At 38.4% G+C, this 26,746-nt stretch overlaps 2 protein-coding genes across 6 annotated transcripts in view; both read left to right on the top strand.

The window, feature by feature from the left end:
- TFPI (tissue factor pathway inhibitor) overlaps nt 1-10,374 on the top strand; it is a 42,400-nt gene extending 32,026 nt beyond the window's left edge. For 2 of the 4 annotated variants that reach the window (XM_072874086.1, XM_072874085.1), the window contains 5 exons: nt 295-471; nt 2,053-2,148; nt 2,631-2,723; nt 9,540-9,722; nt 10,093-10,374. In XM_072874086.1, coding sequence (XP_072730187.1) covers nt 295-471; nt 2,053-2,148; nt 2,631-2,723; nt 9,540-9,722; nt 10,093-10,205 — 662 coding nt within the window. In that variant the 3' untranslated portion in view covers nt 10,206-10,374. Of the gene's footprint in view, nt 1-294; nt 472-2,052; nt 2,149-2,630; nt 2,724-3,407; nt 3,641-9,539; nt 9,723-10,092 lie in introns of those variants that run through there. The other 2 variants (XM_072874084.1, XM_072874087.1) reach the window with 2 other exon arrangements.
- Nucleotides 10,375-17,804: 7,430 nt separating this feature from the next.
- The window catches only part of CALCRL (calcitonin receptor like receptor), a 69,660-nt gene continuing 60,718 nt past the window's right edge, over nt 17,805-26,746 (top strand). For both annotated transcript variants that reach the window (XR_012044417.1, XM_072874981.1), the window contains exon 1: nt 17,805-18,092. The gene's annotated coding sequence lies outside the window, so the exon portion shown is untranslated. The remainder of the gene's footprint in view (nt 18,093-26,746) is intronic.

A 26,746-nucleotide genomic window follows, 5' to 3' on the forward strand; every position in this document is an offset into this window, starting at 1 on the left:
TGTAGGAGGACACTTAAAGGAATCATTAGTCCTCATTTTCCAAGATATAACTTACTGGCTACTTGAAAAGAGGAAAAAAAGCAATAAATATGTCCCTATAATGCTCCAGCATAATATTGCAGTGTTATATATAGAACAAAAGCAGTACAAGAAAGCAGCAGTTATTTTACAGTTGGTCTTTAGTCTGAAGTTACAGGTTTATTTTATAACTTCCTCCAGTTCTATTGTTGTCTTGAAATGTGTGTTGACTTTTTTTCTTCCCCCACCCTGTTCATCATTTACTATTGTTCGTAGAAAAGCCCAACTTCTGCTTTCATGAGAAAGACCCTGGAATCTGCCGAGGCTATTTTTCCAGGTATTTCTATAACAAAGAGACAAAAATATGTGAAGTATTCAAGTATGGTGGGTGCCTAGGAAACCAGAACAACTTCAAGAATTTGGAAGAATGCCAGACTACCTGCCAAGGCAACTGTAAGTTGTTGTCCTCGTTATTCTTAGTTTTATTCTTGTATAAACTATGTTGTGTTTTGGAGGTATCTTGCCTGGAAAAAAGGCAACTTAGGGTACCCTGAGGTGGCAATAATTTATATCTGAAATTAGCATTAATTATATGAATTTTTAAATAAAAACACAAAAATGAAAAGTATAAACTAAAAAAACCTGGTAGGTACTATTAATTTTAATGAATATTACAGGACTCCTACTTTTTTACTTTTCTCATAACAGTTAGTTGCCTGCATATATGTTAATTCTACAACCCCCTGCAAAATATATATTAAACCTGTGTGTGTAAGAAAGAACACAATATTAATTTTCAGAAATCTGCATACTATTTAATATCTCTAAGTTGAAACAAATCGTGTGTGATCTATAATTTGAAACAGAATGTTAGAAGCAATACAGACAGATGAAGTAATTAAAGTAACATCAATTTCAACTGAAGAGGGGCTTTGGTCCACAATAAGTACTGTTTCCTGGCTGTACCTTGACATTAGAGCATCACATTTCTCCATTAAACTTGCCATTAGGGGAAAAATTTTATAAACTCACTTTCTAGGACAGAAATTTGGGAAAATTTGGTTTGAAATATATTGTAAAAATATTGGTACCTACATTGAAGAAGGCAGAGAGTTTACAGTAATAGAGATTATAATGAGAGGGAATGAAGAAATGGACCTATTCTGGTTACAGCCACATAAGTCTTTTTCTGTAATCTAAAATCTGCCAGCTGCTTGGCTTTGTAATATCATAAAATGTTAAAATATATTTTTTTTTAACACGTACATCTGAACGTACTCTTTTGAAACCAAGTCTTGTAATGAAAAGAGGTGCCAATATAGGAATTTCTGGTTTTACTGTTTCTTTATCGTGCATTGCTGGGTTCCCACCAAAGAATTATGGGAAACCTGTCCCTCACTTCTGAATAACTTGGCTGTGCATCTAGGCTACAAAACATCCAGTCAGACTGACCATAGATCATTCATCCACTTCCTCATCCTACTAGTTCCTATGAATTATTCTATATCAGAATATAGTAACCTTCATAACTCCTCTCCCCTTCACAAAGTACTTCATTTTATTCATAGGACAAATATATTTTCCCACCCAGAGCCTCCAGGCCATTTTGTCTTGCTTGTCTCTAGTGGGCATTTGTCCAGGACTGTTTCATAATCTGTCATTTTGGCAAGGGGAACTTGAGTTTATTCACATTTAGAAAAGGAAAGACCCACTATAGTTCTTTTTAAAAGTTTTTTTAAAAGATATACCGATAGAGCCATGTGCTTTTCCCCTACCTTTGCTGAAGCATTTATTCCTGGGTTCTGATTCCACCTTTACCTTCTAGACTAAAAGTTGCAGAATGCTTTTTTCTGACTTCAATCTGAAATAACACCTCCATGTACATTTGTATGAATACCCAAGAAGAAAGAGAGGATTAGGGGCCATTTCCATGGTTTAAATAGATCAAAGTTTTTACCTTACTGATATTGAATCATTGATACCAATTGGTTTTTGTGCTTTTTCCTCATTGTTTTCCTTTCGTTTTTCTTTTAGCAAATTTATCGCCAGTTGTTCCAGCTGAAGAGCATCCTAACACTGTGAACAGTAGTTCCCCAGAGGAAGAACCCAACCAGTTTCCTGGGATTTTTGGTAAGAATTTGCTTTTGCTGTTTGTAGTTGTCCTTTTTTAATGCAGACACTCCTTGTTTGTCCACTCATTTTCCCATTTATTTGAAGATATGTATGTTAGTTCAAATACATAAGCACAGTGAATTCAGTAACATTAAAACTAGCTTCATAGCCATTTTGTTGTCAGTAATACATATTTTGGAAAAGGTTTACAATTGCAAAGGTTAGAATTTCTGCTACTAATATAAAAATAACCTTACCAAGCCATGTTTGATTTAACTCTTACATCAGTAAAATTAAAGAAGAAAAAGGAATCCATCCCAAAGTTGCCTCAGCATATCAGTGCCCTATGCTTTTGGGACTTTAAAGAAATGCTGCCTTTTAGTGGTATTAATACTGGCACAGAGCAAGGCAAATGGGTACCAATCATAGCTTATTTTCAGAGCTTTGCTGTGTCTAGATAACCTGTCACTTACTCTTTCACCCCTTTTTTTTCCTTTTAGTCAATTTGTTGCCAACTGCTCCAAATGACAAGTCCAACACTCTGAACAGCAGTTCCCCAAAGGAGAAGCGCAACCAGTTTCCCATTTTTTTTGGTAAGAATTCACTTTTGCAGTTCTTGGCTCTCGGTCTTTTATATGCACTCTGGATTGCTTTTCCATTTCCACCCAGTTTCCAGCATATCTGAGACTAAAGAAGGGGCTTCCATCTATGTCAAATGTTTTGATAAGCAGAGAAAGTTGAAGCAAAGAAATATATTGCTACTTTCAGATCTTCCATAAATATCAGAAGGTGGAAGACTGACCAATTCTTGTCCTCTTCTGAAAGTGTGCGCTTCCTGAAGGTCTGATAAATACAAAAATATAAAGACCAAAAGCAAAAGCAGTGATGCAGAGTTCTTTTAGTCAAAATTAATATTTTTGTGGGGATCTAATTGGCAGCTGATTTAAAGCTCATTTTACCCTTTAAAAAGGACCATATTTGGATTTGGGAATATGGCACAGTATATTTATCATAATAAATTTTTATTTTCACTAAGGCCATATTAAAGTCAGTTCTTCGTTTGAGTATTATCAAATTGAGTGTGAGTTAATTTTGTGTCTGCTTCAAGGTATTTTTGCACTATGTATTATAATGCAGGTGAGAATCTGGACCTTTACTGTAGAGGGCTAGGTTTTAACAGTTTCTACAGCTGAAGGCTGTCCACTACAGATTGCTGCTACTTGCTCACAATGTAAAGGGTGATTGAATTTGAGGCATGTCATTTTTATGATCCACAGTTATGCAAGAGGAAACAAGAAACAGTTGGAAAAAGCCTGAGCGTTCTTACCAAGTATTTATGTTGGTTTTTTTGCATTTACACTTACTTGTACTTTTGGGGATTGAGTGATGGCTTACAAGTTCATTAAGGTTTTTGTGTTTAATATGATCTGTAAGATAATGGGCATGTAGGATAACATGCCTGCGCTCTTTGCTTAGAATGATATATCTAATAAAGCTTGAATGTGTTGTATTCTATTTTTTTTTTGCCTGCACTGTGATCCACATGCACTGTTGGGTTGAGGTAAGTTTCTGTGTTAGTTGGATTGTTTGTTTACCACATACAAAGCATCAATGCACTCTGCTACTAAAATGACTGAATATAAAACTGTAAAGCTTTTGGCAACTTACATCACTGAAAAATATTTGAATGATTTAAGGCCTGGTAATAAGTCTAGGGATGTAAGAGCGTACACATTCCCTGAAGGTTTTTACTCATAATAAGAATCCCCAAATCCCTGAAACAACTAATCTATACAAGCAAAAGGACATGATTCACTATGTTTTCTCAGAGGAAACTGAAGGGTTCTTGGTTGTGTCAGCAATAGTGAATTTTCTGGTAGAGCAGATTTTGGGAGGGAAAAGTGAGGGTAAGAGAAAGAGAAGACTTAGAAGTTGGTGGAAGAAAGGGTCAGGGAACAAGGCTGGATGGGCTCATTGTAGCTGGATGGGTCAGGTAAGAAATGTGACCTTGGAAGGACCAGTGTGTTTCACTGAAAACTCTGAAGACCCCACAGGTTCTTCCCTACTATATAATCTCTGTCAGTCTTGCACTAGCCTGCCCCATGCAGCCACCTGCTGCCATTCTGTTTATCAGCCTATACCTTTCAGGCTGCTGGGATGGGCTAAAATCTTGCGCTTTGTGCAATCCCCCTATGGGGGGAAAGAAAGGGTAGGGCCAAAACTGACATCTGATTTCTCCAGAGAGATGTGGAGAACATAGCTTCCATTTCTGCTATTACTAGAGGGAGAGATGTAAACTGAAGTTGCAAGGTAGAGCCATCTCACACAAACGTGCCCTGTGACTCCCCATGGCCCTCAGTGAGGGACAAGAATCTGGTGCACATATGAGGTCAGGATGGACTGTTTGGGATGGAGTGGCTGATGCCCATCTTCTCAAGCACAGGCAAAGTAGCTGGTCTGCCACTGTAACATCTGTTTTGCATGTATGTTGCCCTGGCTGTGTATCTACTTTTTTTTAAATACATGACCACCATTAAAAAAAATTTTGCAAGGAGTTGTCTCTTATGGAATAACTTACCTCACAACTGAAATGCTATTTCATCTTGATTTCAAGAAAAAATACGTATTATTGGTGGTATGTATAACTCTGTAATGATATCAGATTAATAGATTTCCAACAAAGTTCCTGATATTCAGAAAATTAAACCCTTCGATGGCCAAACAAAACAAATTTTCTGCATATAAACATGAAACTTCTAGTGCTATCTCTCAGCAATGAACTTTCTGCAGAGTGAAGATTGTTCTGTTCTTACACTGCTGCAAGATCTAAAATAACTTTTACCCTGGGAAAGTTGAGAGAAAGTGAAGCCAAGAATCAAACCTTTCATCTTTAGATTATATGTAGTGATCTATGGTAGGATATTACGAGTGCTATACTCTACATTTGATTTGTGAGATCTAAGTGGGATGCAGGATCAAAAGTCAATTTTCAACGCAGCAAATATGGAATGGCACACAGAGGCAGTTCCTGTTATTACTTCTTACAGTCAGGGCCATATCTTTTGCTGATATAAATTGACACAGTTCTATTCGCTATAATGGATCTGCACCAATTTATACCTATAGAGTACTGTCAAGTGCAGATGACTCATTTTTTTTTGTAATAGCTTGTCTACTTGAAGATTCTTTTATTTTCTCTTTGCTGCAACCAGAAATGAGATACTGAAGTCTGCATATATCAGAAAACTAGTAATAAATCTGAAGCTTCACGAATGTCACACACGTGTGTCTAGAGAAAGAGAATGCAGTAAGCATTGTTTCTCATCCAGCTCACCAAGATCATTTCAAACTTCTTTTGTACTGTCATCAATTAACAGTTCATTGTCACACCACCCCAGCTAAGCCTGAGGGATAATGATTGTTGTTGCAATGCAGGGTTGGGATTATCCTTGATAAATATGAGTCTATATCTGAATATGCATGTTTCAGAGATTCTGAAGTATGATCATCTCATCTGTTCACACCACAGAGGACGGTGTCTGGGATTCAAGAAAATGCTGTATTATAAGAATTAAATCTTAAACCATACACATTATTTAGGTAGCAGTGAAGGGTAAGATACAATAGTCTTTTTATAGGTAAGAACAATAGCCTTTTTTACCTACTGCTTATCTCATATAATTAGTTTACCTGTTTTTTCAGAAACAAAATATCAAATATTGCAGTTTTGGGTCTTATTCTCTCACCAAAACAAAATCAGTCCAAACATCTGCATCATCCACAAAAAGAAGTAACAGAAAGACAAGATAACAGAAAGATCTACACTATATTTTCCTGTTATAAAGCCTGAAACCCATTTGAGAAGCTCCTGCAGAGCTAGTGGTGGGAGTTCCAGTTCCCAAGCTCCACTTGAGATGGTTTCCAAGGTCTAATTTCCTTCAAAAAGTTTTTGATGGAATTGGCATGTTTCTGAGGAACAGAACTTTGTATTTCATTTTATCAGCATTTTCCAGAAGAAAACTTTACACTTGGAAATGTTTGACTAACTCAGCTTGGAAGCTTTTGTTTGTCCTTTGCCTGTATGAATTGTAAATTCTTTTTTCCCATACCTATTCATGACTGCATGTCGCGTATTTTTGGCAAATAACGTACATAGCAAATCCAAGTTTATGAGCTTGCTATTGGATATTTAAAAACTGTTTAAATCAGATATTTTGGATAAACAGAATAGCATGAACACAAGGGTGAAGCCAGAGTCTTAAGGCCTGTTGCTGTCAATGTAAATAACTTGTTGATTTCTGTAGAAATTGCATTAAAGGCCATAGGATGGGCCATGTAGTTGCACGTATAAAAAAGTTAGAAAGCATTTAATGACATCAATTAATTTTTAGGTTCATATGATCCACTTGGTGTTAATATGTAATGAGTAATGCTACTTGCCCTCTGAAAAAAATTGCTAAAATATAATCTAAATTCAGAAAAAAATTAGAGTTAAAAACAGCATTTCTATCTCAAGTAGTCTCTCAATGAAGTTGATATCTGTAATTCATAGACCTGTAATGACTAGATTAGGGGAAAATAATTCTGATAGTGGGACATGTATTGCTATTTTTTTTTACTGTTTTCAGTGTGTACCCTTTCCTTTCTGTGTAATTTTGTGGGTTGTGGGATTTGCTTCTTTCTTTTTTCCTTCATAGAAAAAGCAGGAGATAAAACATTTCAACAACTCAGAAAAATGAGGTTGTAAAACCGCAACATTTGAAAACTCAAGAACAGGCATAATATCTAAACTTTCTGTAACATCATATACATAAGTACAGCATTAGAAAGCTGGGGCTGAACAGAGAAAACCTACCTGGATCTAATGCTCCCAGTGACTGTGTTAACACACTGGCACACAGGCGTATAGCTTGTCCTGCCAATAGAGATGTTGGGCTGGGCATGACACAGCACATATTTATGTTTACAGTAACTTAAAGTTAACAGGTCTTTTAGTGATCAGTGTATTAAAATCAATTCATAATTTTTATGATCCTCAGCAGACAGGAGATTGTGATAAGTAATTTCATTTTTATTTTAATATACGGTTTTGTTGAAAAAATGGCTGCTATATGGCAAAATTAAGAGGTTTTCTTCATGGGCTGGTTCCTTTTGTGAATGTAAAGAATATGCAGATATTTTGAAGACGAACAGGAATAGTGTTTGGTATCTGGGGCATTTATCTAGCAATGATCTAGATGAAGAACAACATAAATTTTAGAAAGAGTACAAGAGGGATTCTGAATAGCATTTGGATGCTGCTCTGCCAGTTGCATTATACGTACATAGGTAGTCCTTATTCACCAGTAACCACATCACTGGCTCCATGGCTCCCCTAAATCTTACAGTCATTGTGAGAACTTCTCCATGAGGGGACTCTGGAGTCTCTCTGGAAAATTCTACATACCAGATAAGTGATTTACATTACAAAGTATATATTTAAATTCTGTTATATAATTAACAAACCCATGCTGTTTGGCCCTTTCATCACTTGCAAGCCTTTCTGCTTTGTTCTTTTTAGGTTCAGAAATTATCAGGTTAAAATAGCTAAGCATTTTTTTTAATGTTGCTGAAGATACGCTTTGAAAGCTGACATCCTCTCCAGCTAGAGAGAGATGAAATTAGTTCTAGGCACAAGAGGTCTGAGTGGTACCAAAAGCATTGCATTAATTAATTTAACTTCCATCTTCATTATAAATAAAACAGTAGATTTAATGTAAGTTGTATCACATCGTGGGTTCTTACTCTGGATCCAGAGTGAACCTTACTCTTACAATAATGTCACAGTTATAAAAAGAAATTAAATAGTGCTCATTTTATAACCTGACACTAACTTAATCTATCTTGAAACACCAACTCATGACTCAGTTTTTGCATTTCAGGATTCTTTTTGAATAGTGTGATGTTGCTAACACAGCTTCAAATATATTACTAATTTCATTTTGGTGTCTTAGCTTTCCGTAAATCACCATTCTCTTTCTTTCCCAGCAATTTTTCATACTTTTTCACCATGCCAGTTCAGCTATTATAGTTGGCAGATGAACCTTTTTCAGCAGGTGTAATATGTATAAGACAAGTAAGATGTAACATGTTCCTTTTGGATATTTTCTTGTCAGCCTGTTAAATTGCCCAAGTTAATTCATAACTTCTTGCTTTCAGCAACTCATCTGCTTCCCACTTTTGTGACACCAGGATGTCTTCAGCTCTGTTGTAACCCAAATTATTCCCTAAAATTTTTACTTGTTTTTTCCTCTGAACCACTTCTACCTGGCTTTGTAACTTCAAGAAAGCCATCTGACTAGCTTCACATTTCCATTTATGCATTCAGATCTCAGCTATCTCAATTCTGCTACTTCTTGAAGGAAAAGGGCGCTCCTTTGTGTCCCTCAATACTGATGATATAATGGCTCCCATTCATATAATGGCTCCCATTCAGTTTCTTGCATACTGTGCAGCAATTGTGTCAGTTCTGATTTTGTGTATGAGTCACTCCAGGGTGATAGATGATGGAGTTTCTCCAGGTTTGGGAATTCTGGTGCGGATTTGCTTCTTGAACTTGTTCCAGTGCCCAGGTACTTCGGATACCTCAGTTTCATCTTCCAGTGTTTCAGTTCTCATACGCTCACTTGCAGCAACACTGAAGACACAAACCATCAGCCTACTCCTTGGAATGGTAAAAACCTAACAGCAGCACTAAAGCACCAGCATCTTAGTCACTTTGTGCACTTATTCTTCACGTTCAATCCTTTGTTATTCTGCGAGTTACAAGCTATTTATTGATAATTGCTCAGTGTTTTCCATTAGACCGACTTCTATTACTTAGGTCAAGCTTTCTGTATTCATGCAACAAACCCAGTATTAAGGTATTGAATATCACATTGGAAATGCTGGGTACTTTTACCTTCTATTTGATTTCAGAATGTCTAGCAGCAATTAGGAAAATTCACTTCATTAATTATCATAAATATTTACCTTCTTTTTAAAGCTGTCCAAGTTTAATTTATTTCACCTTCTACAAATACTTCACTTGAAACTTCTCTAATTGAATTCGAGTACTATCTCCTATCACAGAAATAGCAATTTTATCACTAAATATGTAGGAAACATACTTTGCTTTCAGGTAAGCTTTTGCTGGCTTTTGCAATTCAAAGAGAGAATAACATTTGCTGTGGTATTTTTTGTAATCATAAGAAGACAGATGTTTATGTAAAGTACCCTGGATTTTCAGGAGGGCAGAATTAAATTTGCAAGTAAATTTCATATAAATTTCAAAGTTCTGTGAGCTTCAAATCACATATATAATATAAATATAACAGAAAACTGCTGAACTGCAGTGTTGTCTCTAACCTGTTTTTTCTTGGTATTTCTAGAACCGCCCCCTATCCCTTCTTTGTGCATGACCCCTAGGGACAGAGGACTTTGCAGAGCCAAAGAGTTAAGATTTTTCTACAACTACTCAACTGGAAGATGTCTCCCATTTAGCTACAGTGGTTGTGGTGGGAATGAAAATAATTTCACCTCCAGAAAGTCATGTTTGAGGATCTGCAAGAAAGGTATGGGAACTGATACTGCCACAGACTATCATAAGAGGTAAATATTGTGCAGGCTGAAATATTCTTGCAACTTTTGGTAGTCAGTATTGGCCTGATAAAATGTAATAGTTGAAAGTCTTGGAAAAGTGAAAATGGAAATCAGAAGAGAGACAGAGCTAGAGAGAGAAAGATGGACAGTAAAATAAGTGTATAAGAACAGAAATAAGACAACTTGGCATTGGTCAGGCATATGAAGACTTTAGGTAAGACAATGTTCTTTTTTCTTTTTTTAAGAATATTTCTTGAAAACAAGACTTGTCTCTTATTTCTGATAATCTTGGATGTGTTAGGCATACAGCATCTAATCTTACTTTCTTCATTTTACCTTTAGGATTCAACAAAAAAAAAAGTGAAAGAAGATTAATAAAAATCAAGAAGAAAAGAAAGAAACAGTCAGTAAAGGCTCTGGGAGAGGAAATCATCCCTGAAAGAATACAACTTTGATTTTTATGGAAATGTGAAGTAAACTACTATTCACCTGTGAATGAAAGCCTTCAGTGTACACCCTTTAAATATATTTACTGTACTGACTATTTCGATTACATATTATTAAGCTGCTTATATTTTTATTATGTATTCCTCATTCATGTTAATAAACATTACCTTTGACTTTGATAAAGGCTCTTAAATTGTACTTGGATTGTATATAATTGTCAGTGCTGAAACAGGACAGAACAGACTGTGTGGGTGTATAAGTCATAGTGATTTAAAAGTAGACAAGATTCAAATTTACTTTATTACCCCATTATTCTTTTTTGAAATCTATTTTTGTGCTAAAGAAAGCATAATGCTTGTCAAAGAGTAATCACTTGTCAAGCATGATTGTTTCAATCATAGATTAAAAGATAGGTCTATTGCTATAAAGAGGAAATAGACACTGCATTTGTTTTAATCAGATTTATTTTAGGTTATGTAAGCTAGATTTAACTCCATCAAAGTGCATATAATTACACTATTGTAAAATGAATGTGAGATCAGAATTAACCCACCAAAAACCATAGAGAAAGTGTTAAAGTTGTAAATGTGTGAAGCAATGTGACAGATATTTGCTAAGATTTAAAAATATATTTGCTGGGATCATTGATTTTTATCCTTGTTACTGAACTAGACTCATGGCTAGCAAGTTGTTCATTTCCAGAAATATGTCCAGAAATATTCCAGAAAACTTTCCAGAATTTTTTTTTACAAAAAACAGAACAAATTCCTTTCATAGAAATAAATACAGTTGCTTTAGAGATAACACTATGCTTACTCTCCAGTTGACTTTGAAAGTTTTCTTGGTTGGGTTTTCATAGGGTTTTTTAAGACTGACATGAAACAGTGGTACAGTTGCTGCCCTTCTCCAAGTCACCTCTCTGATCTTGGATAAATCTTTTATAATGAGATTTTTTTAAAAGAAAGAAAAAAAAAGTAGTTGGTTTCTGTTAAGTTTTTTAGAAGCACCTTGCTGCCTATGAAACAAAAGACAGCAGGATATTTTTTGAACTCTTCCCTATCTTCTTTGATTTAAAAAAAAAATATATATATTTTTTTATGTATCACATGTTTTCTCTTTATGCTTAAAACTACTAAGGATAGTTACACTGCTGTTTGTGAGAGGTGGTGTGGAATTAAGTAGCTGGAATAGATGCAAGGGGCTCAAACACTACAGCAAGGAGCAAGGACAGCAATGACAGAATAATAAATGAAGCTGCCTTTGCCTGTGCACTATGTGCATGTGGGATTTCATGTTGCATGTGGGATTTTAATTGCATGTGGGATTTCAGAAAACCTATGTTTTATATGTCTGATGAACTTTGGACAAACTCTACAAAGAGGCTAAGCTTTACTGCTAGAAATGAAAGCATTTATACATTCTAAATATCTGAGTGAGGAGGTCAGTAAAAGTCACAGATTTTTATACAGGAATTCTATCCAAATCTCTTTTCTGGTGCCTAAGTCCTTTCATGACTCTCTTTTTCTAGGATCTATTAAGTCTAATTTGAAAAATGCTCATGAAACCGAAAAGTACACCAGAAAATATTTATGTAAAGTCTTGTCATATAAAATGTATAAGCACCACAGACTCACAATGCAATAACTATATAAATTGGACAAGTGCGTTTCTGACAGGAAGCCTATGAACTCCATAGACTGCTGAAAACTAGTATTGTCAGTTTTCTACACAGAATTAATTTGATGTCTAGTTACTTGCCAGTTTCAGTTCCAGTTTGATACCTTCCTGTTCTAGCTCATCGTTTTTATTGACCTGACTCTCCAGGTATCGTCTGTATGCCACGCACTAGGAGTCGAGTCTGTAGATGTGAGTTGGACTGCACAGGAGCAGAGCAGTAGGTTAAATACTTGGACCAGCTGGAATTTGTCATTGCAGACAAGCGGAGAGCTCATGGTTTAAACTGCTCCCCAGCCTTTCCACTTGTAGCATAGCAACTGCCTTAGCACAGTAGCATACATGGCCTCCTAAAGCACAACTCGCTTTAGGCACACCAGGTATGGGAGAGGCAGGACTTACCAGTGGACTGAACACCCCACTAATGCCACAGTTACCCTGCTTCTACACTGACACTGGCTTGTGTCTGCCTGGCAAGGAATGCAGGTGAGTGCACAGGCATCTGCACCTTTTCTTGTTTAAATTTTCTGATTAAGGCAATAAAAATATCTAATCTTCCATTCTTAGTCGTAATAATTTCCCATGGACTGCCAGTATGAAAACTTTAGGTAATTGCTAGATCATGTGATGTACCTTGGAGTGCAGGCAGAGCTGAGGTATGTGCAACTTGCCTTCTCCAGCAGCTCAGTGACTCAGTAAGGACATTCTGAGTCTATGGTTTCAGATTAAAGGAAAAAAAAAAAGGTGTCAAGTGCTGAGTAAGTAACGCATTTGCAACAGCCGCCTTCTGTCACCGATGTCTGACAGATAGGCAGTAATATCCTATACACCACGTTAAAATCCTTTTACAAAGAAACATGGTATTCCCTAGCACGATTCTGAGGTATTTGACCATGATTCACATTAAACTAAAAGATCTTCTAGAGCTTTCATGTAAAAGAGAATGAAACTCACTCTTTAGCAGCGGGAGTGCAACATTCGGATAACTCCAGTGTTGCTATGAATCAGCGTTATTGGTGGCAATATTTCTTTAAGGAGAGTGTTTCCTCAGCATCAAGCCCAAATAAAGGTGATGGGGATGGTGAACAGAGCTGTTCCTGAGGCAGTCTCCTCTGCTCAGCTCTCACTGCAGCTCTAAACCTCGTGTTGTTTTCAGTTGTGACTGGACTCTGATCTGAGCTTTGCAGGGGTTGGGAGGAAGGGGAAGGGGTTTGCCCATGGTGTTTCTTGAAGCAGTCCCACCAAGAACGCTAACAAGGATTTGTAAACTGTAAGTTTTATGAGATGATAAACTAGAATGATGAACTTTCTAAAACAGAATATTCTGAATGAGACAATAGTTATAAAAGATAGATAGGAAAGAATAGATGCATTTGTACACAGATTGCCTTGTGATCCCTGTGTTATTTCATGGCAGTATCTCTCCTTCAGGCTCCCTCTTGGTCCAGCGACTTGTCCCTGGCTGCCTGGATTCAACACCTACAAAATCCACCCTGGAAGTCTAGGAAAAATCGTCCTTTCTGTCCCTCCATAAACCTGGCTGTGTGGCTGCTCCCCATTCTTCTAAGTCTCCTGCTTGCTGAGCTCTCCTGCAAACTAACAGGGTCTCCTCACTCAGTGTGCTCAGTTGCTCCCCAGGACTGTGCAGTCTTCTCTTCTTCCAGAGCTGCTGTAGCTAGGACAGGACTAACAGGTACTCCCCCATACTCTCCCACCCCCTACTTACACTGTACTGGAGAAACTTCTCATGCATTCATTTTGTAGTAGCAGTGATTAATCAAGTGATCCATTGAGGGATCTCTTATGTCATTGTTGAGACAGAAAAAGACTTCATAGTTATAGCGTCTCAATAGTACCTCTATTTTAGTTGACTAAGAAAACATTACAAAGTGATTAATCTTTTAGGCTCGTGACTTAGTGCAATGAGAATGAAGACTGGAGTGTTGTAGACTGCATAAAACCTGATCTGATTATAATCAGAGATTTGATCTGAGAGTACACGCTCTTCTTGGTGGGTGTACTAGGTGTGGCCACCATACCAGTTATCCAGCTGTCTTCCTATCTTGTTTTCATATAGCTCTACAGTGCATTGAATTAGTTTTTCCCATAAAAAGTCCAAACTGCAGGGTGATCTGATCTGGTCTTCATCAACTCCACAAGAAGTTTCTTTTGTGCCCTTCTTCATTCACTTCTTTTCATTCCTTTATCTTCAATATCTGCAGAACAACCAAATGCAAGAGTAAGAAATCAGATCTGTGAATATCTCAAAGGTAATTAAAGGGTGAATGCAGAAGGGGGGATACTTGAGCCATAACACAGGAAAAAGATAGGGAATCGGGGGGCAGAATGGTGAAGAGGTCAGAAAATGAAGCTATGCTAAGGTGTTACAGTGACTGTACATTTCCAGTTAACTAGAGTCCATTCATCCAGTCATTTCATTCCAGATTCTGCCCCGGTTGCTTTGGAGGAAATATGCAGCTGTGAAGCTGTGGTGCTGTGAAGTTGCTCCCACTTTGTAAGATGGGAGCCAACAAGCCGAAGCAATTTTACAGAGATTTGATGACTTTCCACGCATCGTCTGACCTGCAATAACTTGGTACGTGCCTTAGTCTGTACAGATGATGAAGCAAAATGTCTTTGAGAAATAAAGTCTTTTTATTCATTCTCTTTTCTTCACGTTTTTACTGATATGCCCTCCTTTTTCTCCTTTTTACTTTCTCTCCTCTCCTCTCCCCTCCCCTCCCCATTTGAGCCACCGTTTCTCCCTGCATCTCCAGTCCATCTACTATGTCAAAACTGATAGATTTATGTAAATTTTGAGAAAGTCTTCATCTGTTTAGATTCTACCTTTCAAACATATTGAAGCAGACATCAGGATTATGTTTCATAACTGGCTGCTTTCGGTGGTATGTTCTCTTGCGAAAGAGCCAGGTTCAAGTAAAGTGGAATATACGTTTATGGTTATTAAGTGTTTAAACGTGAACTCTTAACATTTTATTCATAGGCAATGCGTTGCCAGACGTGAGGAGATTCCTCGGTTTTGCTTGTCCCGTAATCTCGAACCTGTAGCGATGCCGCATTACAAGTCGATTGCCAAGGATTTTTTTCACGTGACTCTCTTGTGAGAGTGGGTGAGTTGGGCAGCCCGTCCCGAGGGGAGGAGGACCTACCTACGGATGAGGTATTCTGGGTGTTCCAGGTTCCTCGCCTCGGCGGGGTGGGATGAGGGGCGACCGCGGCGGGAGCGGGGCCGGCGGCCCGCGGGGCGCGGGCGGGCGCAGCCCGGCCACTGCGCGCCAGGTGGCAGCGCCGCGCCGCGCCGCGGGAGCCGCCGCCCCACGGGCCTCCGCGCGGGGGCGCCGCCGGGGCCACGGCGCAGGTGTGGGGCCGCAGCGGCCGGGCGCCCTGCCGGCCTCCCCCGCGGGACGGGCCGGGCCGCGACGGGACGGGCCGGGTCGCTGGGCGTGCTGCTGCCCGAGCCCGGGCGCCGAAGGCACCGCTAGGAAGAGCTTTGCAGGGAAGAAGGCCGCTGCAGCAAACGGGGCCAGGAAAGAGCGCGGCTGGCGCCTCCGCTGCCCTGGGCACGGCCCGGCGCGGGCGCTGCTGTGCTGGACTGCGCTGCGGGTCCGGAAGGAAAGTTGGGGAAAAAACGGCCCACCCCGACAGTCCCTTTGCCGTCAGGGGAGAGGCGTTTGTCACAACGGCATCCCTAGGGAGAGGGATTCTCACAGCCGATCGTGAGTAGTCTCGTTATTTGCAAAACCTTTTTTATCCTTCAACTTTTCAGATCAGATCAAGGTTTGTGGTGAGAGGTGGAAGTAGATTCTTTTGTTTGCATGGTTTTAAGCTTTCTTTGGTCAAAATACAGTCAGTTGTCCTCATTTAGATCCCTTTTGAACTGCTCACGCCCGCGCTGTTGATAACCAAGGCAGCCTGTATTGGTGCAATTTACATGCCTTTCAGCCAGAAGAAGGGGTAGCTGAAGTAGTGTGGGGGCCTTCTGCGTCTTTGAAGTGTAAATTACACCAGCTGAGATGTCTCAAATACCTGTGGAGTAGGAGTAAGAAAGTTCCAACGACAGCTAAATAAGTAGAATATAAGACTTTTGAACTGAAATAAAAAACCCCAAAACCCCACATAACTCCGCTGAATTTGACATGCCAAATCAAATACGGCCTATGTAATAAATCTCTCCAGCTAGTTCAGATGTCTGTCTTGAACATGTGTGCTTTGCTGGAATACATGGATTATTTTCTAGGTTACAGTGTGTAACATACCATGTTGTAGTTTATAGACTAGACCTATTAGTCTAAAATAATGCAGCCAGGCTCATTTCTGATGAAATGCCACTACCTGAAGTGACACCGTTTATTTCAGAGAAGTTCATTTCCATCACTGTTCAGAAACAGAGCTTATCCCCAGCTTACATGTGTTTACATTGCCTAGAAGTTTAGAGTGCCAGTTCTTAGTTCTTCACTGATTATAAAACTCAAACATTCTCCTGTTGATGTAAGATCCTAGAAGCACCAACACTCGCATATGCCAAATAAGTATTAAAATCATATGCCTGCTCTTTTAGTAACCCTAGGGTGTGATTTCACAATTTGTATTATCCAGTGGCCATATGGATTTAAAGTATTCCTGCCCCTCTTTTCCCTCTTCCGATTTTTCCTGACCCTGGCTTGGGATTGGTTTTTGTTTTGCTTAGTTTTGGGTGTCTTGCTGTTTTCATTTTTGAGGAAAAGATTTTCAGTGGCCAGATTAATTCCCTCATCCAGTTCACAACATGTTCCACAAAAGTTTCTGCTGGTAAAAGAAAGGATGAGCAACAGGTAGTGAGAAGCAAGCAGAACTTTATCTTGTTTCACAAGCAAATTAAATGGTTATAATTTTGCTGAGCACTTATGACACCACGACCTTTGGGAGGTCCTTATGGCTTTCCATAAGGAGTACTGGTGTTACAGGTGCTCATAGTATTTGAGCTTAATGCTCCGTGAACTCCCCATTTGCTCAGCGTAGTATTGTCATGTGCACACAGCAACTGGCTGTTGATCTGGGGAGCACAGGTTCTATCGGTAGCACAGCTCTCAGTTGTGCAAAGAACAAGCGATAAATGCTCTCAAAGAAACATTTTTTAGGTCCTGATACAAAAGTCTTTGAAGCTAGTAGAAGGACTGCCATTAATTTTGTTTTGTCTTCAAGTATGGCAGTTTTCGAGCCAGGAAGCTCATAGTTGTGCTGTAAAACTACGGGCATTTTTTAAAATGCAGCCTAGAGTTCTGTGCAGCAATAGTCATATTCCTGCTGCCTTTTTTCTACCCTTGATATTTCAAAGGCTTATTTACCTAAATACAGGTTTTTTTCTTGGGTATAAAACAAAGTGGCACTTTAAGTTATGCACTTGCTTGAATTTGAAAATTTGATCCTGACCTTGAATGCGGTTTTACATTTGAGGAGTGAAAGTATTTCTCTGTGGAGCTTTTCAGCACTTACAGCATGGGACACAAGGCAGCCCCTGCAGTTTCTGGCAGAGGTGGGTCGGGTCAGTCCCGTTAAGGAGGAAGGCAGCGGTTGTGTATCGTTTGTCTCTGAATAAAGGTCCGAACTGCTTTATTTCTCGGGGTCTGGTTCGAGGAGGAGGACGACGAATCCCGCTGGCTCGACACGTGAAAAGACCGGTCCCGCGGTCTGCGCCTTCCCAGCAGAGCGAGCGAGTATTTTCCGACCGGTCTCGGAGCGCTCGCTTTCAGCCGGGCGGACGCGCTGCAGCCGAGCGGGGCAGGGCGGGGGCAGGCCGGCTGCCGGCGGGGGCAGCCGGCGAGCCGCAGGGCTCGGCAGCCCCCCGCTCCCGCCCGGGAGTATCAGCGGCTTCCCCGGGCCGTGCCATCCGAGAAAGAAAAGTAAGCGAGGGCTGGCTGCGGGCGGGGTCAGGGTGATGTAACAGGAAGCTCTGATGGCTGCTGCTGCCGCCGCTCCGCGCCGAGGATCCCACACGCTCCCGGCGCTGCCCGCAGCAGCGCTTCTCCGCGGAGCGCAGCGCGGGCACCTCTGCCCTGCAGCCACCAGGCTCCGGCACTGGATTATACCCAGCGGCAGGATCAGGCTCTGCTAGGTCTCTTACTTGGCCGGGGAGGGAGGGGACGAAACACCTCCTGTCTCCCTCCCTGAAAGGGGAAATCAAACTGATTCACCTGAAACCATTCTCGTAAAAACTCAGCGTGGTGAGTACCGATCAAAAGAGTTTCATGGTTTTACCGAAGAAGAATATTTTTGTGCCATCTGAAGGCGTTTAGAGTTACGCGCGTGTGCGTGCTTTTACATTAGCCTCGGCATGTGATATGCAATCTGCAGGGAGAAAGGGGTATGAAGAAAAGCTTCGTTTATTTTTAGTGAGCCGAGCGGATTTTATAACTGGTGTTGTTATAATATATCCTTGAGGAAGTAATCAACGATAAATAGGTAGAAAGGGAGATAAAAATACCCTAATCAGCACTTAAAGGATTCTGTCTAAAACCTCTAATAACAGCTAACCAAATTTCTGTCTTTGCATCTGGAGAGAATTAGAGGCTCATTGGTTTGAAAAGGGTCCTTAAGACTAATTCAATACAACTGCAGCTCTTTCAAGAGAGGCTGAATTAGGTGATAAAGTGGTGTAGAATTTCTTACTGAATATTCCTTTAATCTTATTGACGTTATTGTACCGGAAAGAGGTCATACTTGAGTTATTTAATAATTAGGTTTTGTGTTGTAATTACACAGCTAAAAAGATAAAGCTTCTGTTTTGTTTGGACTTTCTACTTGCTTGAGGAAAAGTTAGCTCGAGTTTGAAGCTTGTACACGTGCCGGGGTATGCCTGTTTGAGATTTTTCCCACAAACACCGAACTGATTTATTGAAAGGTAATTGTCCGCTCTTTCATTTCCTTGAGAAACTGTTGCGCAGTGGGAAGTGTGTGATTCTGTGCCTTCCAGTATCAGCTGAGAGACAGTTAAGAGCCTTGCCACTTCTTCAGCTTTCCAAAACAGATGCGATATCCTCTGTTTTTACAAATACGGTTGCGTTACTGAGGTTGCTACATCTAGTCATTTGCTTGTGTGTGTAAGCAATGGATCTGCAGAATCAGGAAAAGAGATCTTGTTTCTGAAGGGTAGTTAAGAAATAGTATAGGCTGTAAATCACTCTTGGATTTGATCTATGAGGATTCATTTAGTCATCCGTGCATTTTATAGGGGCTGAGATTGAAATAATAATAAAAATAGGTGACTTTTTTTGCTCTCTACCGTAATAAATTTATGCCAGATACTTTGGGGCCAGATTTTGCTGCTCTTACAGTTGTACCAACGCAGAGTCTTTCCAGTTGTATTGTGCATACTGGGGACCTTGTCATTCATTTGCAGTGATAATGCATATAACAGTTTAAACCTGTTCAGATCAGTGATGTGCTAAAAGCCTAATTGTTGTGCTCTGCATCTGAGGGTCTTTCAATGGATTGAAAGAAGACACGCTGGATCTGGATAAATATGAGTAAGACCATATCTGAATCCATATGTTTTCTTTCAAAGTACACATGCTGCGATACTGTCTGAAGTTCTCAATTAAAAATAATGATCTGTATTTTGACAGTATTTACTCTTGTAGTCTGCTTAAACTCTCTTTGACTTCACTGTGTATAGGAGCAATCCCAAAGTCTTTATCCAACTTTGAAAATCTTCAGCACAAAAGGCACTTGGTGATGCTAGATCAAACAAGATGACACTTCAGATAAAAAGAGTTCATGTTGTTTTAATGATCAGTGCAGTAGGAACAACTGTTTTCAGAAGCATTTCAGCTAAATGATTTAGATGCTTGTTTTATGCTCTTCTCAGGTAACTGCTTTAGGTTGTGGTGGGACTGCCCACATAGGAAGCATCAGGCATATATGTGTTTGCAGGTTTGATGCCAGAATCTACATTATTCGCAGATTAAGCAAAGACAGTAGCAGGATAGCGATGTAGAACAGTGTGCACATTTTAGTGGATAAAACTAAGTACCTGAGTAAGTAAAATGTATTGCGAGTTCACGAATTGCATTATGTCTGTCATGTCCACTTCAAATATTACCGTACTTTGAATTCCTGATCAGCTGGAGTCTTGCTCTGCATTAAGAAAGGTAGTGTTTGTCCCTTTGAATAGGCTTTTCCTGATGCAACACAACTGTTGGCCCACTGATAGCCAGAGGGAATTTTTCCACTGACTGTCAAAGGGCAGGATATTCCTAAATGTGGGTATTTTTCTGTTGAAGGAATTATACATACATCACTCATCCAGTCACTTAAGTTCTGTAGTCTGTTGGCAACTGTTTTTTGATAACTCCTATAATTTTTGAATGCTCAAGTTGAAAAACACAAATCTGCGTGTCTCGTTCTGAGTGACTAATGTCTTACCTGGCTAAATAAAGGGGCCTACTCCAGGAACGCGGTGTTGTTCTGTGGGCTGTCTGGGTATTGCAATCCAGATTTAGACTAGGATACAATTAAGAACAAAACTGAGGGAAGAAAGCACACTAATATATTTCCTTTGCCATCAATGTAGTTACTAACTTAGTTCTATATTCTGTGCATTCAAGTGAATCAGCTGCTTCCAACAGCATTCCTAGTATGTGCAGGAGCTGGGTAGGATTGGGCCCACAAGAGTCCACAAAATCATACAGATGAAAGATTCAAACCAGTCCACAGTTACATGGAAGAAACTATTCCTATCAATATGTTTTCAATAGTAACATGTACACAGTGATATTTTAAAAGTATATATCTAGTCACTTCTATAGTAAATACTGAACATAAGCTATTTATGAAAGCAATTGAAGGAATTTCTCCAATGAGAAGTCCAAGTCTACAGTTAGGAAAACCAAATAGAATTTCTCTTTAAGAAGTTGTTCCCATCTGTTCCCAATGAGTTTACAGTGTATCTGCTAGCAAAATTCCTTCTGTGTTTCTGATTAGCTGTCATTCCTATAGAGTGCATACACAACATTGGCATTACCCCAGTGTTACAGTCACCTCTGTTCTAAAAGCATGTGTAGCTATGTCATTGGGTTTCATATGTAGTAGTTTCCTCGGTTAAGCTTTACACTTACTGAAAACAGTCTCTTAGTTGCTCATGTAACTGTTCTGTTACTGGGAAATATTTTAAGTCTTCAGTGTAGCAAATTGTCAGAGTTCTGGAATTAACTATATCCTTGATACCACTGTGTCAAGGAAGGAATGAATGCTTATATTACCAAAACAGATGTGAGTTGACAAACAAATAAGTTCTAAGCAGTAAAATAAATCTGGAAGTGTGTTTGTATATGTGTTTATGTGTATCAGACATATAATAATATATATTATTATTTCTATGTACCTATTTACAATATATTTGAGTCTATATCATGCTGACTTTTATTATTCCTAATGTAACAACTAAAGAGAGAACATGTATGTTTTTAAACAGAGACTTTCAAAGTAAATTAGTCCTAAACCTCATCCTTTGTTTAGAAAACTGTGAGTCAAGGTTGTTAATACTTCAAATTGAATACATGTGAATGTTGTTTCCTTGTAATATTTAAAAGAAAGAGGAGAAAGCTTTCCATGGGTGTTCAAAACCCATTTTTTGTACTCACATTGGCAATTCTGATGTTTTCAGTGGAATACACTTGCACAAAGAGCAGCAGAAATTAGCCTATTACTTACCTGTTATCTCAATAGATAATTCCACAGCCAGTGCAGTACAATATAAGATCTTATTATTAAATTTGTTTCCATTAGAGCATTTGTTTTTAGCAATACTTTTTCTTTTTGTCCTATTTTAGAACATGGGCAAAACTGGAAGGCTAAACTTTCACATTTTCAAAGTTTTGTTTCCACAGTTCTCTCTCCTGCATATCTGCCTTAGTCTCCCAAGCTTGTTTATACTGTTTACATTTTCCCAGCAAAGTCATTCTTTTTCTGCCTTAGTTCTGTGCAAACACTTTCAATCATTGCTGCAGTATATGCTGTCCAAAAGAACTGAAGTGATTTATTTAGAGTTGCTTTTCCTTGGAAAAATACATTTGAAATGCACTTAACTGAATGTAATGCATGAAGAAAAAGACTTGCCATGAAAGAAGCAATGTACTCACTTCAAGAAAAGAAAACAGATTCTCAACTGGTGTAAATTTGCATGTGTCTCTGAAGCGGTTACCTTTTAATATAGCATAGATGTCACCCAAGACTTTTCTGATAGTTTTGGCCACTATTAAGCTGTAGCTGACCATTAAGATACTAATTGAATTTTAGAAAATAAAACAATGTTGTGTTTCTGGATTTATGCCTGGATCATGCAGGCCTTGTTTAAAAAATATCCCAAACAAAATTAGTGACAGAGTTTTGCTTAGTGAAGCCTGTACCAGTCTGAATTCCCATATAAATACCAACAAAACACAGTGATTAGTGATTTTTTAAATTATTATTATTATTCTGTTCAAAGCAGCTACCTGTGGTATATAGGCATAAGCAGATACTGTGGTATACTGTCAGCTGTGTTTAGGCTGAATATCTTTTTAATTTCCCAAAACTCTATCTTCTTTTCAACATATCCTTTGATAATTCTGAGCTTGAAAACTGCACAACTGGATGCTTGTATGGGCATAAAGTGTCACTCTTTGTATTACCATTTAGATTTTCCCCTTACTTTTTTTCTCCCCCATTACAGTGGTAAAATCTTGGAAATTAATTTCAATGAATTTTGTATTATTTCAATACTGGCAATGCTGGTAGACTTTCATAAAGTAAAGCAAAAGATGTACTGAAAATATATTGGTTACAGCAAAACTAATTTGTTTTAGTCTTTAAAAATATTTTTCATATTAATATTATCATAAATGAATATAGTTTGTCTCCCAGTGTTGTGCTCTATAATCCTTCTAGATAGAAATTTAAAAATATGTATTTCAGAAATGAATAAGAGCTTTAGACATCATGCTTCCTCTATGGTTGCATCTATGTATTTATTTACTTTCCTAAATGGAGCAAAAAAATATGATACTGTACAAACTTTCATTATGAAAAGGGCACATTTTTGCAATGATTATCCTGAAATGTTCTGTATAATGGGGATATCTGCCCTTTTGTTTCTGTTAGTGAAATCCAGCAGGTGTCACTCTGGGGATTAAATACGGAATATTTCACAAATAGAGATAAATTTGTTTGGGAAATGAGATGTGGAGTTTAGAAGTATTTATTCTAATACATTTTTCCAGGATAATTTTTTGGCCACGCATGCCTTTTTAATTTTTATATTTCTTTTTTTAATTACGTGATTTAACAGGTGTATTCATCTTTCTGTGTATCCGTCTGAACATGAAAAATGACATAGTAGTTAGTATTGGACTACATAATGAGAAGTTTTACTCACAGGTCTCAATTTTGAAACATAAAGAGCTGGGAATCAGTTGAATATTGCCTTTATGATATTAAAAAATGCTTTTGTCATCTTGTCTGGGAACAAAAATTATTCTTTTTGTCAATGGAAATTCTAGTTGCACAAGTAATGTGATTTCAGTTATGATGAATCCAAGGAGGTGCTCTACAGTAGGCTGCTGCAAGTGAATGTATTTATTGAAACAGTCTATGTATTGTTTTCTGTTTGAATTAGCTAAAATTGACATGATAGGTGGCTAATTATCCAAAGTTTCACAGTAAAAATATTTGGAGAAGAGAAACTTTTTCACATTGCACTGAGTTGCTAGTACAAGAAAGTCAATGCTGTATTTTGGGGGAAAAAAGGACAAAAAGTCTTGTTTATTGCGCAGAGTGTTTCTTTAGGGAATGGTATAACAATGTGTTTGTTGCATTCTGGTGGATTTTTACATGAGTGTATAACTCCATATTCTGTGGATTCCATATTGTGTGGAATAGGAGCGTGATTGTTAAAAACTTGTGGGTTTCTAGAGGGGATTCTTGTTTATTTTCCATACCGTATTAATGCCACCTTGTACTGAAACAAATACCTCAGCAGGCAGCTTTGGAAGATGATCCACAAATACAAGTGTCTTTTCAAATAGAAAGAAGTTGTTTCTTATAAATACATGCATATATACATGTATTTTTATATATGCATAAATGCGTATATATTTTTTTTACATGTGTATAGATATATTTTTACATATATATTGTAAAAAAAATAATCTCGTTATAGAACTTGTAACCTCAAGCCACTTTAAACAATCCAGTTTCCTTTCTCTCACTTCTTTCTCCTGTTTAAGCCCTCATCCTGTTCCGTTTTTTATTCTATTCAACTTCCTTTCCTGTGATGACTCTGAATGAGTCACTTTGCCAGGCATTAAGAATGTGGCTTGACAGTATTTCCAAAAGCTTATCCTATACTGGCTCATGCAGATGAATTAACCTCTGCCTTATCCTTCCTCTCAAAGAGAAATGTCTGTCTTCACACGTCTACTTTCTTGGAAGGGGGAGGTGGGGGTGAGAACCCTTTCCATAAATGACTCTATATTGAAATTCATCGTCATCTTCCTTGAAGAGGAACAACAGATGTGTGTACCGTAACAGAGTATCAAGATTGGTAACCTTTTTAGAATTCATTTAGTATTTAGTCGGGAAAAAGTTAGTTTAAACAAGTTCAGGAAAGCCAAAATTAAGGCACTTTCCTGAGTGCTATTCAAGTACTCTTTGCATGGCCACCATTCTGCATTCTTCATTTTTTATTAAATGTAGTGTTTATTGCATCATAATACATTGAAGGCCACCAAGATTGTGCTTTTTTTCTATGTAGCTAGCAGCAATCGGAAAAAGCACATGCTTAACACTAAGTGGGCACTTAAACACTGAACTAAATTGTAGCCTTTCTTGTGGTTATGTGCATGTCAGAGTAGTGTGGGGTTTTGGGGGTTTTTGTTAATTTTTTTTTTCTTTGGGTTTTTTTTTCCTCTGTTTTGGAAGAAGTGGGTAAAGAGGGATTTTTAAAAAAAAAGTTTGTAATCTGTTAATCGTGTATGTGCATGAGGAAATAAAAGCCTTTCTGCTGAAAACAAACAGGGAAAATTGTAGTTCTAGAGAAGAATAACTTTGGAAACCAATACGCAAATGAGAGTAAGAGCTCCCATCAAGTTAAACTCTGCTATTGCAGTGTTCTCCTTGCCCACAGAGCTGGGGAATCTCATACTCCATCAGTTTTCACTAAGGGACATCTGAAAGGTTATATCCCTTCTATCATTTTCTGCGTGTTATGTCGTAAGTGTAATTAACATTGACACAAATTACACACCAGTGAGCAAAGTAGAAATAGAAAATTTGTTCATTTCTATTTGCTATCACAATGTAGGTTTTATATAAAATGAGTAATTGTTGTAATTGGAAGATCAAACAATTCTGTGTGGAGTACAATCATTGGGTATTAATTGAAATTTATGTTTGGTTTCTCATACTGGAAATGCTTAATTTCTGACTAAAGGAGGTGATTTGAGCAGTCTTCAAATCTTGACAATGTCATTCTTAGATTGATTACAGAAGTCACAGTGTGGTCTTACAAGAGGCCCATGTCCCTCCACTCTGGATGCTGGATGCGCTATCTCCGCATTTTCAGAGTTCCTAGGAAACTAAGTAGAAAAATATAATTCAGATATTTTTAACCTTTTAGCAAGAACCACTAGGGTAGCTGCTAGGCCTAGGTCTTTTTTCTTTTTTGTGTGTGTGGGTTTGGTTTTTTTCCTCCCCCAATTATTTCAGAGGAGATTGTACAAGTAGAGTTTCTTCGCTAGAGAAGATCCCTCTTCTAAAAACTATGCATGCAATCCAAGGGTAGAATTCAGCCAATGTAGTTTAACTGGATACTTTTTATTTAGAGCTACAGACATAAAATAGTCTGCTGACATGCTAAGCTTTTCCTAGAGTCACATTACAGCCCAGTGAAGGACATGGCAGTAATTCAGGGTTTGTTGGAAGGATGGCAAAATACTTGCGCTGTCTCTGCTGGGGCACTGGGGCACCAGAGCATGTCAATGTATACTGCCATCCATAAAATTCAGTGTATACAGTTATACAGTTAGGGTGAAGTCAGCACCAAAAGAGCCCAGATTCAAAGCAGATTTTAGGGACCAATTGCAATAAGCTTTCTAAGTCAGATTAGGCAAGGGGAGAAAAGATACAGTTGAAATACATTTTGTCCAATGAAGACAGACTGGCATGATAGACAGTTATCTGTGATAACTCAGCTTCCTCAAGGAATGCACATTTGCCAAACCAAAGTGTTCAAAAATAGCATTATACCATGTAGGAATGTGGGACTTCTTAAGCCAGAGGTTTGTTTTGTTTTATTTTATTTTTACAATTTCTTTAGCCCTTCTGTTTCCTAGATTTCCAAGCTTTTATATTTTTAAACATTTACAGCTTTTAAACAAGACAGTTGTCCAGCTCCTCCTTCCTTGAGCACTAAGTAACAGTAAAACGATGAAGTCTGGTAGCAAGGAAGATAAAACGATGGAAGGAATGACAAATGCACAAAGAAAAAAAATCCAAACCTCAAAATGTAGCTCCCATAGGAAAGTAAACTGTGAACAAATCAGTAAATGGGATGATGTTGCCTTTAGCATGACCTTCTAATTGCAGAGACAAAGCTGAGTCAGGTACCCTGTGGTCAGTCAAAAGCCATTTCTTTACATACATAGCCACTTGGATAAACTGAAAGATTCCTTTAGATGGTGAGAAATCTGTATTTGGAGTTATGTGTATGACATGAATTCACAGTAAGGTTGCTAAATTAATTGTCTATTCAGTATTTTAATTTGGCAACAAAGGCAGATGCTGGGTTTCAGTACATGATCTAGTTAAGATGCCAGTAACTGTGGTGATGTTAGCTCATCGT

The sequence above is a fragment of the Ciconia boyciana genome, chromosome 10 (genome assembly GCF_034638445.1).
Source record: "Ciconia boyciana chromosome 10, ASM3463844v1, whole genome shotgun sequence".
In the NCBI taxonomy this organism is placed as follows: domain Eukaryota; kingdom Metazoa; phylum Chordata; class Aves; order Ciconiiformes; family Ciconiidae; genus Ciconia; species Ciconia boyciana.